Consider the following 21,664-nt stretch of genomic DNA (forward strand, 5'->3'; position numbering starts at 1 on the left):
CATGTCTTTGAATCTAACATCAAATATCTTCAGACTAATATTCAAACATGTATATAAGAGGTTTAAAATCCTCCAATAAAATTATCAAAGCCATTGGAATAGGTTTAAACCAAAAACTATTTAAACTTTCTCAAAAAAGAAAAAGCTTTTTCCGCTTCCAGTTTCTAAGTTTCTAGATCTAAGAAAACATTTCCTCAAGACTTTTAATCATGAAACAAATACTTAACCAATAATCATATACACGTGTGAAAATATTCCATAAAATTTTCGGACCAAGATCTATCCATTATCTTGGTCAAAAACTCCAAAATTTGACACTTTCTAGTTTATTGCCTAGAATGACCTTTCTGGGTTTTAAACAACCTTTTACCAATCAAACGATCTTAAAATGGAGCAAATAAGGTATCCAAGTAAACTATACTAAAAAAGAAACAACTTTTATGAATGAAACTTTGTGAGAAAACACTTACAAAAGCTTTGATCAGGCATACAAAAGCATTCAGAAAAACTTCCCGAAAATGTCTTTTATGTTCTATCAAAGAAAAGTGTAAAAGAGAGATGATTTTCATGGGAAGTGGGATGGAGGGCTTCTTGCACAAGTTATGGGAAATTATAAGGCTGAAATGAAGCTTGAGTGTTGTTCCTTCTTACCTAATACAATATATAAAACTCAGCCCAAGATATTTCCTCTAGGTTGAGTGTATAATTGAAAGAGTGAGGTGGCCCTTGAAAGATCTGGTCTGACAAGTGGGGGTTCAAAACTTAGCCAAGAAGCAATGCTAACGTGGCCAAATTCGGGGGCTTTAAAGGGCCTTAACAGAATGGGCCTCAATTTCAGGTTTTAAGAGGGTTTGGATTCCTATTAAGCCCAAATCAAACTTCTCTTGGCTCAATCAATTATCCTAACAAGGTTGGATAATGATGTTCTAACATAAATTTGAAGGATTAATAGAATATGGAAGTATTTTAATCAAGTGATTAAACACAATGCTAGAAACCGATTCAGTTAGGTTTTGGAGGTTCGCTTTATGGTTTGGATAAAACTATTTAGGATTTCGGTTTCCACCATACTTTTGGGTTCTCAGTTGAATTCCTACCATAAAGGGTTATGCTAGGGTATAAATCATCTTTGGTTTGGCACAATTTGATTGGTCGGATGAAATAGGGTTTTGCTTAGGTGGCATGATCTACCACCTTGATTACTTCAAATCCATCAAATGTTCCTCATGGTGCCAAGTTTCTAATTCTATTCATTACGTGTGGCTAAGATCTTGCCAAGTGTCTAAATAAAACTTCTCAAACCTAATTTGGACATTTCACACAATGATTTAAAAAACACTACACTTGATACGCTTACCGAGGTTACTACACTCCGAAAAATTGAATGGCAAACTTAGTACTAAAAAATCCTAAATATTCTTATAAACCTACAATGAAATTCATTTATCAAAATTCAACCCCGAAGTGGCCCAAAAAATAAAAACACAGTTTCAAACAGGTGTTTCATCTAAAAATATGAAAATGGGTTATTGATCCATAAAATCCTAAATAAAATACTAAGTCTAATGGTGGAGACCATAACGCATTCTAACACTTCTAACTACCTCAAATAATTAAAATCTCACTTCTGGCACCGTAGTGGGTAATAACATCATGTTGACAGACTAAAACCTATGCAATTGGTCAATTTGTAAAAACTTATGGAGTTTTCACTAGGTTCGTAAAGTAAATAGAAATTCCACCATTGAATTTCTAACGGGTTGTTACACTTCCTCTCTATGACAAATTGGACAAAAGGGATCCTCAACAATCTTTTTCTGAAACAAATTATTTTTAGTTGGTAGTAACTCGTTTGTTGCCTTACATAGAAAAAGCTTAACCATGTTTGGCAGTTCTAATTTTGAAATGCTCTTCCATTTGCTATCAACCTGTTTCTCCATAGAAGATTCACCTTTACACCTCCTTCTTTTGTTGAGTTGCAGAAAATAAGCACTCCTCACAGTAAAAACCCTTTCTTTGATGGCTCCCATATTGCCTTATCTTCAGTCCTGCCTCTCATTCTTTCTCAAAAATTGCATTAACCATTTCCTCATTCCACTCTCTTTTGTTCTCTACCAATAGTTATGCTACTTTTGAATCAGCCCTAAGCACTAAGATTGGTGATTGAACTGAGAAGGATGAAGGTATGTTTAGCCATTTATGACCCCAAATTTGGAACTTCTTTCCATCTCCAACCCTCCACCTCATACCCTCATGTATTAATTCTCTTACACTCCATATGCTTCTCACTATTAGAGAAGGTTTAGTACCCCTTTTTACATCCAAGAAATTTGCATTCTTAAAATAATTTTCTCTAAAAATCACTGATGCCAGAGAATTAGGGAACTAAATGATTCTTCATCCTTGTTTAGCTAGTAAAGCTAAGTTACAACAACCGAGGTCTCTAAATGCCAGCCCACCCTTCTCTTTTTCTCTAGCCATCTTATCCCACTTCCTCCACTGAATCTCTCCCTTCTTCTGTTGTTTCCCCCCACCAAAATTTGGAAAACATGATATTAATGTCATTGCATAGCTTAATAAGCAGCTTAAATACACTCATGGTGTATGTGAGTAAGGCTTGCAGCACAGCTTTGATCATCACTTCTTTACCTGCCTAGGATAAGAAATTATTCTTCCAACTTGTAATCTTTATCATATTTTTTCTTTCGGAACTCTAAATGTGTTGTACTTATATCTTCCTACAATAGTTGGTAGACCTAAGTATTTCTCATATTGCCACAGGCTACTACATCACCTGCTTCCAAAATTCTTTTTTTAACCTCCATCAAGGTGTTAATGCTAAAAAAGATGGATGTTTTATCTTTTTTAAGAAACTAACCTGAGGCCTTCTCATACTTCTTTAGAATCTCTTGCAAATTATTCCACTGCTCAAGTGTTGCTCTACCAAACAAGATGCAGTCATCTGTGAAAAGTAAATGATTAATAAAAGTTCCACCTCTTGCCACTTGAACCCCTCATGTAATCCCCATCTTTTCTGATTGATTAAGCAAACAACTAAGCCCCTCAGCATACAAAATAAAGAGATAGGGAGATGAAGGGTCACTCTATTTTCTGCCCCTCGTTGAACAGATTCTTTCACCTGGCTTCCCATTGACAAGCACTAAGTAGGTCACTGAAGTTACACACTTCATTATAAGGATAATCCACCTATCACAGAAGTCTAGTTTTTTCATCACAGCCTCCAAATATACCAATTCTATACGATCATATGCTTTTGACATGCCTAATTTTACTGCCTTGCTCCCCATTTTACCCTTTTTCCTAGTTTCCATCGAGTGTATCTTCTCGTAAGCTACCATAATGTTATCTAAAATTAGTCTTCCTAATAAGAATGCACTCTATGTAGGGGCTAATATCTCAGATAAATCTTTTTTGAATATGTTGGTAATGGTTTTAGTGATTAATTTCTACAAAACATTGCACAAACTAATTGGCTTGTAATCCACTCACTAATTTAGGCTCTTTTATCTTGGGTATCAAAGCTAGAAAGGTATAATTTAGAGAAGGAATCCAAGAATTACCATAAAGAACAGACAAGGCAGCCTCACAAACCTCCTCACCAATTAAATTCCAATGGCTTTGATAGAAACATGCACCAAATCCATCTGGTCTAGGTGACTTCAAAGGCGACATTTATTTCACAGCCTCCTCAATCTCCACTCTAGTGAAATTCTTAGACATCATCTCATTCATTTCCTTTGTCACTCTTGGCTCTATAAATCTTAAACAGTCTTCTAACTCTTCACTAGATGGATTAGTTGTGTTAAACAGATTCTCAAAGTAGCGACCAAAAGTTCTTTCAATCTCAATACTTCCACTAACCCTTCTGTTATGCTCATTAATAACATGTCTTATTGTATTTATCTTCCTTCTTTGATTAGCACAAACATGAAAATATTTTGTGTTTTTGTCCTCAAGCTTGTACCAATTTATCTTTGCTCATTGTCTCCACCTTAAAATCCTCCTTCTCCAGTAAAATACTTACTCCTCATTCACTCTCCTTATCTCATTAACATTATCTTTACTTTCAGCTTTCTGCAACTGTTGTAGCTTTATTGTTTTCTCCTCTATCTCCCTTTCACCCCCTTTCCTCCTTTGTCTACTCCACATCATTAAAGCCATCTTGCTCCTGCTCAAATAAGCTTCCACTTTTTTCAGAGGATTCATGTTGTCCTCTTCTTTATTCCACACCTTCTTTACCACCTCTTCACAATCCTCCTCTAAGGCCCAGTTTGCTTCATATTTGAACCCTTGATTCTTTACCCAGCCCCTCTTTCTTCTTTTAAGAACATGAATCAATAGAGGCTTATGATCTGAAGTTCTTGCAACTAATACTTCCACCCATACCTGATATGTGTATGAAAGTGCACTCTAAATATCCTATTATTGGACTAAAATGCTAAAACATGAATAGAAATCATAGGAATTTATGTGTATTCTTGAATTGAGTTTCTATTTACTTTGGGATACTCCTGAGTAAGTTTTTATGTTTAATTTCAGTCTATAAAATAGCAAGTCAAAACCCAGTCAAATTCAAAGGACTTTCAAATGGGCAAGACGTTGGAGCAACTTAAAAACTTTCAACGAGTGTAGGACTCTTTAAATAAGGATAATGATGGGGTTTGAGAGTAATTCGGATCAAGAGAAAAAGTCAGTCTAAAATTTGCTAGAAGACAGCATGTACATGCTTTAGTATTTGGATCGTAACTTTCCACTCAAATATTAGATGGATGTTATTCTTCATGTGTTGGAAAGCTATCTTAAAGGTTACAAATTTGTCTCCAATAATTATTTCTAAATTCGAACTCTTGAAGCGCGTACATGGCTGCCAAGATGAGTCCTAAAACTTAGGCGATTTTGTATGTGGGAATATGAAGACATTAGGGTTTCTTTCCTACCCTATATAAGCATTTCATTCACACAAAATTGAGAGTGGGGGAGAGAGTGAGACGGCTCAGTTCTGAAAGAGGAGAAAAACACTATTTTTATTTATGTTTTAGTCCTTGCATGGATAACTAAATTTTGGGTAAAGCCTAGGGCGGAAATTGATTGGTGAATATATTTTGACTTTATTTCAATTTATAGATTAAGCTTTATTGTTTAAGATTCTACAATTCAATTCTCTATTTGTTTTAGATATTATAAGTTTGAGACAATTATATTAAATCTTGTTATGGTTTGATTTTGTTGAGTTATAGGATTATGAATATATGATTGTGACTTAAACATGCTTTTCATGCCATTGATGTGATCTTTTGCTGCATTATTGTTTATGAACATAGTGTCATCTCTAAATCTGATATTCATTTTTATATATGAAAACTGTGGTTTGTAAAAGGAGAATAGATTCTAGAATTAAATTTGAGAAAGTAGATGAATATAATGTCATATCTTCTAATTAGGAATTTGGTGTTATAATTCTTAATTGTGTATATCGTTTGGATTGAAAAAGTCAGAATTTTGGATCTGGTTGAAGGAAGCCCAAAGCTTTACTTGCCTTCTTATCCTTGCCCTAATCTTATTTTAATTACTCGCTTTAGGTATAATTTTCAGATTCTTGTCATATTATAATTTGATCTTTTCTTTTAAGCTTGCGTCATATTGTGTTTCTTCCGACTCCTTATGGATCGACACCTTGAACTATACTATAACACCGCGTACTAGTTTAGGCGTAATCAATACCTCATTTTACACCTTGATCCATTCTGAGTTCATTTTACACCTTGATCCATTCTGAGTTTGCAACTGCTCTATCTAGTCTCGCCTTGGTGAAAGACTCATCCCCATGCACATTGCTCCAAGTATTTCTCACCCTGCCACCCTAAATCATGTAGGTTCCTTTTTAATAAAACTTCCCCGAACCCCTCCATTTGTTTCTCAGGCCTTGGTCTCCTTCCCTCTTTCTCATCATTGGTAACTATTTCATTGAAATCTCCCACAATATAGTATATATATCTTGGATAAAGTAAGAATTCCTTACTTTCAACACTAGTTATATACTTTTTTGTTACGACAAATAGTTTGAAATAATTATTATATGATATAGTTTCTTAGAGCATAGGACTTTTGCAAGGGTTTTGGTTTTGAAATTTATGTAAACTCTAAAACTCTTCTCCCATTTGGAGTTTCTCTTACCCTTTCTAAAAGGGGCGGCTCCGTTTGGATAGTGAGATGACTTGATATGGTTTGTAAATAGTAGTGAAATTGTTGAGTTGGGATGAGCTAAGATAGTTTTTGAAAATTTTGTGTGTTTGGATTTGGAAGTGAGATGAGATGGTTTTAACTTTTGGGAGATTTGATAGATGTGGGCCCCACCAATTATTGCATAGTGTTTGTTTGAACTTGTTTTATTTATAAATAAGTAATGGTAATTTATATATTACCTACCCAAATTTCATTTTTTATAATATATTTCATAATAATATTATAAGATGATAATATTTTTATAAAACTAAATTATTTCAAAAAATATAAAAAAAATATTTTTTATTTACAAAATAATTAAATAATTAAAAAGATATTTATAAAATATTTTTTATAAAAATATTGTGCTTAAAATCATTTTCCATTTTCAAGTACTAATGGTAATTTTGTCCAGCTTTTGAACTTACTTTATGTAAATCCCATATGCCATTGATGATTGAAAATTACTCAGATTTGTTTTGTCAAAATTCTATCCTACAATGTTCTCAACAACTCGGCAAAGAGCAAAGATTTTTTTTTTTTTTTATCTATGTATCTATTTTATAGTTTGTCTCATATAAAATGACTTTATTTTATAATTTTATTATTATAAAAATTACGTATGGACTAATCATTTATTAAAGTAAATCTACGTATAGACCTTCTAAGATTAGCGATGCTAATTTGTAAAGAAATGTGCTACGAACTTCCCCTTGTATCTAAATAAGTAATCTAGTGCAAGATCCATTAAAAAATATATTTATAAATATATTTTGCTTATAATAATTTTTTATTTGTAAATATATTTATAACTAATAGTCATTAATAAATTACCAATCCAAAAAATTGAATGTTGCTCTTAGACAACGTCCGCTTGATGTTAACTCGAGTGTGGCTTGAGCGAACATCACACAGATTGTTCACTCGAGGCTTCGCTCGAGTGCGGCTTGAGTGAAGTAATGATAGTTTTTCGTTACATGAAAAAACTTGAAACCATCTTTAAAATCTCCCATTCACCGTTTGGATAAGAGGTAAGTTTTTCGTACAAAGTGAGGTGAGATGAGACCTCTATATCCAAATTGGACCTAAAAGTAAGAATAAAACATTAAAAAAGAAAAATTGTCTATAAATTTAATAAAAATTTCTAGATAATTTGATAGGCCACGTCGTTCATCAAGAATCCATAAACCAAATCCCAAATATTTGGGATGATCTGGTACGTGAGGAACCGGAATGCATGGGGCGCGACTGGGTCAGCAGGAATTTACGCATGAAGTGCGCATGAAGCCTCGCACGAACGCACGAAACCGACTGGGTCAGCGCGCAGGACGCACGCACGAACGCCTGAAGCAGAAGAACGAGTCTGCAGAAGAAAGGGTCTTCAGTACTTACGTTTACGTTTATGTTAGTTTCATTTTCATTTTACGTTCTGTTTTATTTGTTGTATGCTCTGTTTCATGAGCAATATTTTCGGTTCTTAGTCCGCAAGTTGAGTCCGCAAGTTTCCTTTTATTTAGTCTGCACGTTCCTTTTATTTCGAGATGTAAGCTACCTAACTCTGCTATTTAAGCAGACGTGAATGGTGAATGAAATCATCGAAAATTTATTGAGTCAAATTGTGGTACATTCTCACCCGAAGAGAATACAAATTTCCTTTAGTATTTTCTGTTCTATACATTTGGGACCTATCATTGGCCTCAGAGCCAGGTTCATTTTAATGGGAACCAATAAGGAGCGTATCGAGCAGTTGGAGGTCGGGCTTGGTGGAGTGCAGGATGGGTTACATAGGATGGAGCTCGGCATGACCGATAGGCTTCGTCAGATGGAAGAAACTCTCAATCGCCTTTCCGATGTCTTGCTTGCCAACCAAGAAGTTCCTAATCACAATCAAGAAGGCCACGACGGGGGACGTATGGTGGTATCCTCCAAAACTGCAAAACTTGAATTTCCTCGATTTTCAGGAGATGATCCGACGGAGTGGTTCAATCGTGTGAACCAATTTTTTGAATTTCAAAATACTCCAGAAGCTCGAAGAGTTTCTTTGGCTTCTTATCATTTGGAAGGAGAGGCCAACCAATGGTAGCAATGGATCCGCAGAACATTCCAAGAAGAAGGGCGCGCTCTCTCATGGGAAAATTTTGAAGATGAACTCTAGGCTCGCTTTGGGCCTTCGGAGTGCGAAGATTTTGACGAAGCCCTTTCAAGGATTAAACAGACGGGTTCCTTGCGTGAATACCAGAGGGAATTTGAACGCTTGGGCAATCGAGTTAGAGGCTGGACACAAAAGGCGCTGATCGGAACATTTATGGGTGGTTTACGAACAGACATCTCAGACGGGATTCGCATGTTTAAACCACAAACATTGAAAGAGGCCATCAGCTTCGCACGCATGAGAGATGACCAGCTGGCAAGACAACGGAGATTCATAAGATCTCCACCTCCAGTGCGGGCCCCCCTAGCGCTTCCGCCACTAAACCGAATAGCACCAACAGCACCTGTTGCCCCAGTTCGACGTCTAAGTTGGGAAGAGATGCAGCGAAAACGACTGCAAGGCCTATGCTTCAACTGTAATGAACGATTTACTGCAGGGCATAAATGTCAAGGGCCCCGGATTCTTATGTTGGAAGGAGACGATGAAGATGCAAACGTTGTCTGTGATGGTGAAAATGAAGAACCAATCGGAGAGGAGAACCACGAAGGGCCTATCGATCCAACAATTACGTTGCATGCATTAACAGGTTGGACAGCACCCAAGACCATGCGAGTGGCTGCCAGAATCGGTGCACACAACGTCATTACGCTAGTCGATAGTGGGTCAACTCACAATTTTATTAGTGAGCGTATGGCCAACCTACTTCGATTACCAGTGATACCAACTAAAACCTTCACTGTGCGGGTAGCTAACGGCCAGAATCTTAAATGCCACGGGAGGTTCGATTAGGTACCAGTAAATTTGCAAGGCATCAAATTCTCATTAACTCTATATGCTCTACCACTCATAGGATTGGATCTCGTTTTGGGAATTCAATGGCTCGAACTACTCGGGTCCGTGGTGTGCAACTGGAAAAAGATGACCATGGAATTTTCTTGGGGGAACCAGACCAGACTATTGGTGGGAATCGATGGCCAAGATATTCAAGCGGCAACTCTTAAAGAATTATCCAAAGGTGTTTGCCCAGGCCATACCATCTTTGCTTTGTGCATGCAGGTCACCAATAAAGAAATCCAAAACCAGATACACCCGAGCATGCAAGCTGTGCTACAAGAATTTTCGGATGTCTTCACAGAACCGTCGAGCTTACCACCTGTCCGTGAAATTGATCAAAGCATTCCATTGAGAGAGGGAACCGAACCAGTAAATGTGCGGCCATACCGCTATGCGCATTATCAAAAAGATGAGATTGAAAAACAGGTCCAAGAAATGCTAAACTCAGGACTTGTTCAACCAAGTACTAGCCCATTTTCATCGCCGGTATTATTGGTCAAGAAAAAAGATGGCAATTGGCGTTTTTGTACAGATTATCGCGCACTCAACGCAGCAACAATTAAAGATCGATTCCCAATCCCCACTGTTGAAGACATGTTAGATGAACTCTATGGTGCCACGTATTTTACCAAACTCGATTTACGGGCTGGGTACCATCAGGTACGAGTAAATCCTCTTAATATTCCTAAGACTGCTTTCCGAACGCATAATGGACATTACGAGTACTTGGTTATGCCATTTGGCTTATGTAGTGCACCATCTACATTTCAAGCCATTATGAATTCCATTTTCCGTCCTCATCTTAGAAAATTTATCTTAGTTTTCTTTGATGACATATTGATCTATAGCCCTAATTGGGGTGCACACTTAGAGCATGTCAGGCAAACCTTAGAAATATTGAGGCAACATCAATTCTTTGCCAAGGCAAGTAAATGCGCCTTTGGGCTACAGGAAATGGAATATTTGGGGCATATTGTTACCAACCAAGGAGTCGAGGTGGACAAAAATAAAATAGCAGCAATGGTGGCATGGCCACGACCTACTAATATTTCAGATCTGCGTGGATTTTTAGGCCTGACAGGGTACTACCGAAAGTTCGTCCAAAATTATGGCATTATAGCTCGGCCACTTACCAACCTCCTCAAGAAAGGCCAGTTCGGGTGGACCGAAGAAGCTGAGACTGCCTTCCTTGCACTTAAGCAGGCCATGACATCAACCCCTACATTAGCAATGCCCAACTTCAACGACTCCTTCACCATTGAGACAGATGCCTCCGGCGATGGAATTGGAGCTGTATTATCCCAACAAGGCAAACCAATAGCATTCATGAGTCGAGCCTTGGGAGTGACAAAAAAAGCCTGGTCCACGTACGCCAAAGAAATGTTAGCCATCATTGAGGCTATACGTTTGTGGCGCCCATACCTTCTGGGTAAGAAATTTTACATTCAAACTGATCAACGCAGTCTCAAGTTTTTTTTGGAATAGCGGGTCGCCACACCAGAACAACAAAAATGGGTAGCAAAGCTTCTCGGATATGACTATGAAATACTGTATCGCCCTGGACGTGAAAATTCAGCTGCAGATGCACTATCCCATAAACAGGGCAGTCCTATTCTTCACGGAATTTTCATTCCGCAAGCCAGTTTATGGGAGGAAATCAAGCAAGCCGCAGCGACAGATCCGTACGTCAATTCAAAGGGTCGTTTGGCAACTGACCAACCCAACGGACCATACAAATGGCGTCACGGGCTACTTCTCTTCAAAGACAAAGTTGTCATTCCAGATGACAGAGCCCTACGCGAGAAACTGCTGCATGAGATTCATGATACCAAGATGGGCGGACACTCCGGCGTTTTACGCACATGCAAACGATTGAGGCAGCAGTTCTATTGGCCCGGCATGCATAAATCAGTCCAAGAATACATCAAAGCGTGCGAGGTATGTCAAAAGGTCAAAACCGAAACACTAAATCCTGCAGGACTCCTTCAGCCATTGCCCGTTCCCTGTAGAGTGTGGGACGACATCTCCTTAGATTTTATCGAAGGTCTGCCAATCTCCCAAGGCAAGGACACAATTATGGTGGTTGTCGACAGGCTGAGTAAATCAGCGCATTTCCTTTCATTGACCCATCCATTTACTGCTAAAACCGTGGCAGATAAATTTGTAGAAGGAATTGTCAAACTCCACGGAATGCCCCAATCCGTGATTAGTGACCGAGATCCAATTTTCATTAGTAAATTTTGGCAAGAATTCTTCAAAATGTCAGGTACTAAATTGCAGCTCAGTTCCGCATACCACCCACAGACCGACGGACAAACGGAGGTAGTCAATCGCTGCCTTGAACAATACCTGCGATGTTTCGTGCACCAGTGGCCTCGCAAATAGAGTTCTTATTTACCTTGGGCAGAATATTGGTACAATACCACCTATCATAGTTCTACAGGGATGACTCCATTCCAGGCACTATATGGCAGGCTGCCTCCTGCCATCCCATCGTATACAGAAGGACTATCCCCAGTTCACGAAGTCGACCAACAACTACTCAATTGAGATGAAATACTCCAACAACTCAAGAGTAACTTGGCCAGCTCAGTTAATCGAATGAAGCAAATTGCAGACACCAAGCGGAGGGATATTTCGTTTCACATCGGCGAACGGGTTTTGTTGAAGCTACACCCTTACCGTCAACAAACAGCTTTCAAACGGGCCCATCAGAAATTAGCTACTCGTTTTTACGGGCCCTACGAAATCTTACAGAAATGTGGACCAGTGGCGTACAAATTAAAATTGCCGGAAAGCTCACGCATTCATCCGGTGTTTCATGTATTGCTACTTAAACAATACAGGGAGCATGACGGCCATAAAGAGCCAACGCCGACAGCGTTGCCACCCATCTCAGATGAAGGAGTTATTGAACTCGAACCACAAGCAATTTTGGACACTCGCTGGATCAAGCATGGAGGACAGCTTCTCGAAGAAAGCTTAGTGCAATGGAAGCATTTGCCCACGGAAGAAGCCACCTGGGAACCCACTACGGCATTACTAGACAAATTCTCGCATACCATCCTTGAGGAAAAGGATCCGCTGGTTGGGGGGAGTACTGATAGGCCACGTCGTTCATCAAGAATCCATAAACCAAATCCCAAATATTTGGGATGATCTGGTACGTGAGGAACCGGAATGCATGGGGCGCGACTGGGTCAGCAGGAATTTACGCATGAAGTGCGCATGAAGCCTCGCACGAACGCACGAAACCGACTGGGTCAGCGCGCAGGACGCACGCACGAACGCCTGAAGCGGAAGAACGAGTCTGCAGAAGAAAGGGTCTTCAGTACTTACGTTTACGTTTATGTTAGTTTCATTTTCATTTTACGTTCTGTTTTATTTGTTGTATGCTCTGTTTCATGAGCAATATTTTCGGTTCTTAGTCCGCAAGTTGAGTCCGCAAGTTTCCTTTTATTTAGTCTGCACGTTCCTTTTATTTCGAGATGTAAGCTACCTAACTCTGCTATTTAAGCAGACGTGAATGGTGAATGAAATCATCGAAAATTTATTGAGTCAAATTGTGGTACATTCTCACCCGAAGAGAATACAAATTTCCTTTAGTATTTTCTGTTTTATACATTTGGGACCTATCATAATTATTATATACTTTAAAGTTCTAAAGCTGGTTCTTGGCGGATTGGTTTCAAGCTGGAAAGCTTTTTACCAAATATGTATGTATATAGAGTTAATTATTTGAATTTAGGAAAACTCTAGGCGTCTCCTTCCCCCCAACCCCCCTCGCTCTCTCATAAAAAATTAAGGGCACTAGATCTATTTTTGCTGGAGAAGTCAGCCTCCTCCTCCTCCTCCCTCTCATTCCCTCTTTCCTCCATTCATCCATCTTGTCTATCAAAATTTCTCTTGTTTAGTTTTATTTTTCTTTCTTCAAGGTCGAAAAAGATAGATTTACAACTTTCCGACAACCCCAGAGAGACGCACGGCACAAGCAGATTCACAGGTTGAAAATCTTCAAAGAAAACTTGTCGTTTTGCTAAAAAATACCGCGCGTGGTTCTCTTGCGCCGACCACATCTGTACGTGGCTCTCCCCAGCCACCCCATCTAGCAGCTCTTCTCGATACACGTGTCAGATCACCAGATTCACCACTACCAGACCTTTCAGATTTGACATTTGTGGCTGAATAGAAATAAGTGTGTAGCTTTCATGGGCCGTCACAGATTCTGAAGTTTACCAGAGTTTGTCCAAATTGTATTTTGTCCATTTCACATCTTTCTTACTACTTTCTTTATTGTTAATTAAAATAATAAAAAAGAGTTCGTTTCTTGGACGTTTGAAGGGTGAGATTGAGTCTCTGTTTAGGTAGAGAGTGTTGCTTCTTGGACATTTGTCTGTAGAGAGTATCAGCAATAGTGAAGATCAGGCCAGTCATAAAAGGAAATAGTGTATTGGTGAAACTTTAAATGCATTATTTTGATTTATGATGTCATGTTTGTTATGAGAACATCCCAAAATGTATTAAGTCATGAATATAAGTTTCTCTAATGAATGAATGATGATAGTTTTCTTTAAAAAAATATTTGTATATATATAGAGATATTTTCTACTTATCATCTTTACACACTACACTTATTTTATTTTTATTTTTTCTTAATTTTTTAATTTTTTTTTAAATTTGGTTTTATTTTTCCTAAAGTAATTGATTTTTGCTACTCATTATCCATACACCATACATTTAGTAAGAGAAAAAAATTAAAAACTTATGTGTGGTGTGGTGTGTGGATAACGAGTAGAATTTTTCATTGATAAAAGGTTTGAAAGAATTAATTGTGGTTTTGATTATAAATGCTAATTAACATAAGCATCATGTACTGTTTGTAGCAAGGAGATACAGATTAAAACTTCTATAAAAAAAATAAATAAGATTAAATCTTATATTCTAATTTTAAACTTTTTTTATTTTTGTTACCTTTAGTTTAATAAATCGCTAAGACTCCATTAAATATGCAATATCATCTCTAATGGTAGAGTGACATCATGTGTCAGTAATTTTAAAAAAAGTTAAAATAATATATTTTTTTTATATTTACAGTCATAGTAAACTCCGGACATCCCATTTTAAAAAAAATAAATAAATATGAAACCAACATAAAAAAATTAATTTCTCAAATTTAAAATCAGAGTAAAGCTAGAAACTACTCTGTCTTTAAGGTAAACTATAAAAAAAACTATTTTAACATTAAATCTGAAGATAAAATGAAATAAGAAAAACAATATGTCATTAATCACTCTTATAACTAGGGCATAAATCCTCATCACCTTGGACGTGAAAAGGGTTTTGTTTTTTTAACTTTTTTTCATCAATGGTATTCAGAAAACCGATATACAATTTTTAAACGATTGTCTATTAAAATATTATTACTATTGTTTTTAAATTCAAACCTATTAAATAAATAAAATTCAAATAATTTCAAAATGAATTAATAATTTTATTAATAGGGAGTCGTGCAAAATTGATATATCGCTTTTGTGCATAATAGCATTTAATTCCAATGAGTTGTGTAAGCAATGAGCACATCGATTTCTTCCAATTATAATCTCCTTCTCCACACGGGAATCTCTCCTAATTAATTAATTTGCTTCTTGTTCCTTTGCCGCTTTACCCACGTTGCTATCTGATATCTGATATCTTTTCTTCTTTTATCCTTAATTATTCACTCTATAATTAATCTTTCCTTTTTGCAGAGTGCGATAGACTGTTTTCATGCAATCTGGGTGTGACGTAACGCACTAATGTTCATGTAATGTCTGCGCATGGCCGCATGCTTTTATTATTGTTATGTAGTTAAGAGTGTCAAATCGTGTTTACAGATTATGTTTATTTCGTGTCAAGTCATTAACATTTAATTATATAGATCAATCTAAATCTAACTAATTAAGTTAAACGTATCAAATTTTCAAATCCTAACTCAATCCATTTAGATAACAGGTCGTGTTGTGTCACTCTTTTTTATCAGTTTAATAATTAATCAGAAATATGTTAACATTACACTACTTATTGAAATCCGTTTGTTTCATTTTTTGACCTGAATCCATTAATATCAAACTCAAATCTGCTAATTTCATGTCGTGTTCGTGTTGGGTTCACGAATTGTGTCACATATTGCCACCACTATATGTAGTAGGAAAGTGTTGGATGAACCATGCATATATAGATGCTTGTAATATTAAGAAATTAAATATTCAGAGATTAGATTACGATTTCAAGAGTATTAGGTAAGAGGTTGGTTGATCGAGGATTTATATGTGCTTAATTTTCTTTCTATGCTTCTACACATAACATATACATTTATATATATATATATATATGAAAAATTCTTCTCATCATCTTCGTAACATATGTAATTTTTATATTTTATATATATATGTTTTTAAAAATGTATAATATATGGATGATGAGTACAATAAATAAACTAATTTAAGAAAGATTAAAATTAAAAAATATGCGTACGTGTACGAAGTTACACCATACAGAACATGATTTGTTTGAAAGGTCAACAGATACATGATATTAACTTAATAGGCACACATGTATGGCTTAATGATACAAAAATGACTTTTCTAGATCATGCTCCAGATCAATCAAAATAAATAAATGGTTTCATATAAATCTTAGGAAACCATTTATTTATTGTGGGTTTGGATTCGGAAAAAGTCATAATTATAAGGGTGTAATCACTCAGGATATATAGTGACTCGATAGTTATTGGATTACTGTTAAAGTGGTTTGGTATGTACTCGTCTTGAATTTAAATATGAAAATGTATTCATCTTATAAAATTGATATTAATTGATTAAAAATTCATTGAATTTTTTAGTGAAATTGCGGTCTAAGGTCTATGACTTAAATTGGCTTTAGAGATTGCCTGTAGCTTCCTTCTATTTAAGCCTCTCATTTCCGGTTCTTAGCGGCTAGGGTGCTACTATGATCATGTCCTACAAGAGAAGTTACATCTAATTATCCCTCCTATAATTTGTTTTTTAGAAAAAGACCATTATAATGGACCCAAAAATTAGGCATGAAGTTAAAACTTATAGAACTTAAATGTAGACCTCCACCCGGTAGAGTCCACCGTAGATTAATCACCATTAAAAATCAATAACCATACATTCTATGATAGGAAATTAGGAAATTAAGATTTAGGTGCTATTTAGATAGCGAGTTGAGATGAGCTGAATAGAGATGAAAGTTGAAAGTTGAATAAAATATTGTTTGAATATAATTTTTTAGTATTATTATTGTTTTAGAAATTGAAAAAGTTAAATTGTTTGTTATATTTTATGTAAAAATTTGAAAAAATTATACTAATGAGATGAGAAGAGATAAAATACTTTTACTATCCAAATGAGGCAATTCCTTAGACTTCTTACTAGTATTATAATATCTAAAATAAGAGAAAAATTGACACATAAAATGAGTTAAACGACATTTACAGCTATCTAAACGAATTTTTTAAATAAAATTAAATACTCAATAAATATTGTGCGGCCGATTTCACGTGTCAATCTTCTAGGTCTTAAGAACTCTAAAATATATTTGAATTCAAGAAATTAATAATTATTCTCCCTTGTTGGGTCTTGAATCAATTCAGTCTAAGGTGGTGGAACCTCATTGAATAGAGTCCCAGCCCTCATCAGCTGACTGCCAGCAGATTGCTTGGGTGCCCATAGATTTTACAGGGGCCTTTAGTAAATTAGCTCCAAATATCGGTACGGACCCTTAGGTTGAATTTGATTATTGAATTAAGTTCAACTTAATTCAACTCAAGTCACATCAAATACATTATTAATGAAATTTATTACTTTTAAAAAGATGTTTAACTGAAAAAGATTGTGAATATTATGTATAAAGAGAAGTTGAGTTGAATTTGAATGCTAAATTTAATTTAAAATTAAACTGAACACAATTTAAATGAGTTAATCTAAGTTCGCCTTTTCTGGTCACTAAGGAGTCCAGGCGCATTGCGCGTTTGCATTTCGTTTTTGTTTTGGGTTATTTAGAGATAACCCACACGCAGAATGCTTCGTGTACGGCCTACGGCCGGCCAAGTCATACTAATTACACGCTCTTTCTCATCCCCTCCTCTCTCCCTCTCTAGACTCACTCTCTCTCTAACAGACCGAAACATGAAAGAATGGGCTGTAGGAGATTCCGTGTGTGGGACTCTCTCCTCTCTCTCTCTCCCTCCCCAAAACACTATATATACCCCCAACCCACCTTCACTTCTTTCCTCACACAACTTCTTCTCCATTACTTTCAGCTCCCAATCCTACTCTCAGTCACACCCACAAGAATCTAGTCGTCATGGAATTTACATCCATGTTCCAGTTTTGCTTTCTAGCCTCCATTTCCCTCATCTTTCTTATCCATTATCTCATCAAATTCTACAATTCAAGTCGCCGGAAACTGCCTCTCCCGCCCGGCACCTTGGGTTGGCCTTACATAGGCGAGACCTTTCAACTCTACTCTCAGAACCCAAATGTCTTCTTTACCTCAAAACAAAAGAGGTTGGTCTATACACCCAAGTCTTGACGTTTCACGTGATTAATTTGATAGCTACTGGTTTTATTAATGGTTGATTTATCTTTTTGATACGTAGGTATGGCTCAATCTTCAAGACCCACATATTGGGGTGTCCGTGCGTGATGATCTCTAGACCGGAAGCCGCGAAATTCGTGCTGGTGACGAGAGCTCATCTTTTTAAGCCCACATATCCTGCAAGCAAAGAGAGGATGCTGGGGAAACAAGCCATCTTCTTTAACCAGGGAGACTACCATGCCAAATTGAGGAAGCTTGTTCTTCGCGCCTTCATGCCCGAAGCAATTAGAAACATCGTTCCCGACATCGAAGCCATCGCCAAAGATACTCTCCAATCTTGGGAAGGCCGGTTAATCAACACTTTCCAAGAAATGAAGATAGTGAGCTCCCAAGCTTGAAATTTCCCTTTGAACTCAATAAACAGAGCGAAGCAGGGCTCCTTCCCCTGTTTCAAATTGTGTTCTGTTACCTAACCAAATATATGTGTTCTTTCGCTTTGCAGTTTGCATTCAATGTTGCCCTGCTTTCCATATTTGGAAAAGATGAGGTTCTCTACCGAGAGGATCTCAGGCGGTGCTACTGCATTCTTGAGAAAGGGTACAATTCAATGCCCATTAATCTACCCGGCACACTCTTCAACAAATCCATGAAAGCAAGGGAGGAGCTTGCTCAGATTTTGGCCAAAATTCTCTCCACCAGGAGGCAGATGAAGCTCGACCATAACGACTTGCTCGGGTCTTTCATGGGTGAAAAAGAAGTCCTCACTGACGAGCAGATTGCCGACAACATCATCGGAGTCATATTCGCTGCTCGTGATACCACCGCCAGCATTCTGACATGGATCCTCAAGTATCTTGGCGAGAACCCCAGTGTTCTTCAGGCAGTCACTGTAAGAATCCTTAACTAAAAACCAATGATCTTTTCATGACCCAGATTTTCAAACATCTAGAAAACAAGGAGGAGTTCACTTACATTTTCTAGTGCTTATGATTTTTTTTTTTTTTAACAGGAAGAGCAGGAGGCCATAATGAGGAGTAAAGAAGGGAGTATTGCAGAGAATGTTCTCTCTTGGTCTGATACCAAAAAGATGCCAATCACTTCGAGAGTAATCCAGGAGACACTTAGAGTTGCCTCAATTCTATCGTTTACTTTCAGAGAGGCGGTAGAAGATGTAGAGTATGAAGGTCAGTTACTGCAAAATCTACTTTTAGTAAATATACTCTTCATTCCTTTGTACTAATTTGTGTTTGGAATTTCTTCTTCAGGATATCTTATACCCAAAGGATGGAAAGTATTGCCACTCTTCAGAAACATTCACCACAGCCCAGACTTCTTCCCAGAGCCTGAGAAATTTGATCCCTCAAGATTTGAGGTAAATTTTGATTCAACAAAATGGATTCGATTTACTAATATATTTTACTTTCTAGAGCAAGATTCTAAATTGTTTTTGAATTATCTGACAGGTTGCTCCAAAGCCCAATACTTTTATGCCATTTGGCAATGGGATCCACTCCTGTCCTGGGAATGAGTTAGCAAAATTGGAAATATCAGTCATTCTCCATCATCTGACCACAAAGTACAGGTAGGTAAACTTCAATGATAGGATCAATGGTTCAATAGTCTTTGGCCTTTTTCACCTAGTTATAATGTCCATAAAAGGCCAGCTTCTAAAAATAGCATTACTTGGGAGTTTCTGCGTTCTGACATGGTTTCTGCATCAATTATCTGCAGGTGGTCTATGGTTGGTACACAGAATGGGATTCAGTATAGCCCTTTTCCTCTCCCCCAGGATGGTTTGCCCATCAGATTCTCTCTGAAGAAAGAGACTACTCCAGAAAGCTAGTTCCAAGCACAATAATGACTTTCTATATACAGAAAGAAAGGAATCTGCAATTGAAGAAAGAAAAACTCGTCCATTAATTTTGGGACAAGACACCCAAAGGAACAAATTTAAATATTAGAATGCCAAAGGAAAGCCAAGTGTACAGAAGAGCATTCTTTTTCTTTTCTTTAAAGGGATGAGGAGAAAAGTTCCTCAGGGTTTAGGTTGGTTTATATAGATCTAGGAAGGGTCTTGTTATTTGCTTACGTACCAATATAATGTGCCGCAAGGCGTCGGTTTTGAATTCAATGACCAAGATTTTGATTCCACGTGATTTGACAAGTTGTGTTTCCTCCCTCTACCCGTCTTTGTTAATCACAATAACCCTTCTTATATAATTATGTTATAAAAATTTATGTGCAGTTATTAATATAATCGATTACATCATTTTTTTAATATAAAATAACTCATTTGACCAATCATATCAGTGGAGTGTACAATAATACGCAAAAGTATTATGTGCGGCAAGCAATTTTTACCACACAAAGTGCTTTTTCGCGGCGATTGAAGGACTCCCCTGATATGAATTCTTAAAACAGTAATTATTGACTTATTGCAAACAAATAAATTCCCATTGTGTACGTATATAGATTTTATCTTCGGCTCAAAATTAGGCTCCAACTGTTGTGTAGAGTCCAATAGCTTCATAATGAACTCATAATTTGGCCAGTACGTACGCCATATCATTAAATATATATATATATATATATATATATATATATATGTAGAGAGAGAGATCTGTATTGCTTTGAATATCCTTGTTTATCATTTGTGGAAGATAACTGTTAATGATTTAATTTGCACAATAGATTGGAATGGAGAAAATAATTATCTCTAGCTTACGAGATGATTTAGGTTTCAATATGATACTCTTTGCGTTCATCTATATGATAAATAATAAATAAGCGAATAAAATTAAATAAAGAAAGATAAAGATTTACGTAATTCGGTATAATGTCTACATCCATAGATTATTTAGGGGTAAAATCAATTATAATGGATGTTTTTACAATCTTTCATGGCCTCATATATCGCACATTAATACAAAGAATTTAAAAAAGATTCTTTGGAGTCATTGTTTGTGGTGGAGTTTGGGCATAGGAAACTTCTGTGTAAAGAGCTTGTGGAGAGTCTAAGGAGAGTTCGTCTGATTTGTGGGGGATCTCCTCATATATATAGAGGTCTATTTTCTTAGTTGGGTTCATCCCTTTCCTTTTAAGTGTATGAATCACTTTCTTCTTAGGTGTATGTATATATTTTTTCTTAGGAGTCCGAGTCAGCTTTTCTTATTCCTTCATGACTTTATCTCTTAACTTAATTTTTTATCTTATCTCAATACTAAATTATAAACTGCTGATTTCACCCATGCGAGAACTTAATTTAATCCTTTACTTGACTTTGCTTGAAGCAAACTAACAAACATTGTAGGATATATATAGCTAGTGCATGCTGATCAGTTTGATCATTTTCAGAGGTCCACCACGTACGAATGATACTCACAATACTTATCAGTGTTGTAAAAGGTCAAATATTACAAATTAGACAATAGACATGCATGGCAGGATCGAAAATCATCGCGCGTTATATTAATTGTCCTGGTAGCGCATAAACTTAATTAAGAAAAATAAAAATGCACGCATGTTCAATTTTCAACTTCGTAGATATGCATGCACAAGGCATTTTACATGAATTGGTCATTTTCAAATGACACAGAATCTTGTAATTGACATGTCCTAATTTCCCCTTCACATCCTTTTACAAGAATGGAACCCGAATCGAGGCATATCAGATTCCCCTTGGACATGCAATATCTTCAAAATCTAAGCGAAAATGCTGACTTTTGGTCTCATTCTTAAGACAGGTGTCTCACATGTATACCATGCAGATGTTGTTGTACTTGTTAGCTAGAGTTTCGAAAGGTTGATGCGTTTGCATATTCCCTTTCAAAAGCG

The 21,664-nt window shown here is 36.7% G+C and overlaps 1 protein-coding gene across 1 annotated transcript; it reads left to right on the forward strand.

The window, feature by feature from the left end:
- The first annotated feature begins 17,530 nt into the window (after positions 1–17,530).
- LOC108987785 (abscisic acid 8'-hydroxylase CYP707A2) lies at positions 17,531–19,988 on the forward strand. Its single transcript, XM_035685350.1, has 7 exons — positions 17,531–17,799; positions 17,892–18,210; positions 18,333–18,719; positions 18,840–19,014; positions 19,096–19,202; positions 19,294–19,412; positions 19,562–19,988. Exons 1-7 carry the CDS (start codon positions 17,597–17,599, stop codon positions 19,671–19,673), a joined length of 1,422 nt encoding a protein of 473 aa, XP_035541243.1. The 5' UTR covers positions 17,531–17,596; the 3' UTR covers positions 19,674–19,988.
- The last annotated feature ends 1,676 nt before the right edge of the window (positions 19,989–21,664 follow it).

The sequence above is a fragment of the Juglans regia genome, chromosome 2 (assembly GCF_001411555.2).
Source record: "Juglans regia cultivar Chandler chromosome 2, Walnut 2.0, whole genome shotgun sequence".
NCBI lineage: Eukaryota > Viridiplantae > Streptophyta > Magnoliopsida > Fagales > Juglandaceae > Juglans > Juglans regia.

What these genes read in the sequence shown, in the direction of transcription:
- LOC108987785 (XM_035685350.1), top strand. Translation starts at nt 17,597, where the DNA reads ATGGAATTTACATCCATGTTCCAGTTTTGCTTTCTAGCCTCCATTTCC. An exon ending in TTTACCTCAAAACAAAAGAG is followed by an intron (nt 17,800 to 17,891) that starts GTTGGTCTATAC and finishes TTTGATACGTAG; the next exon opens with GTATGGCTCAATCTTCAAGA. An exon ending in TTGATCCCTCAAGATTTGAG is followed by an intron (nt 19,203 to 19,293) that starts GTAAATTTTGAT and finishes ATTATCTGACAG; the next exon opens with GTTGCTCCAAAGCCCAATAC.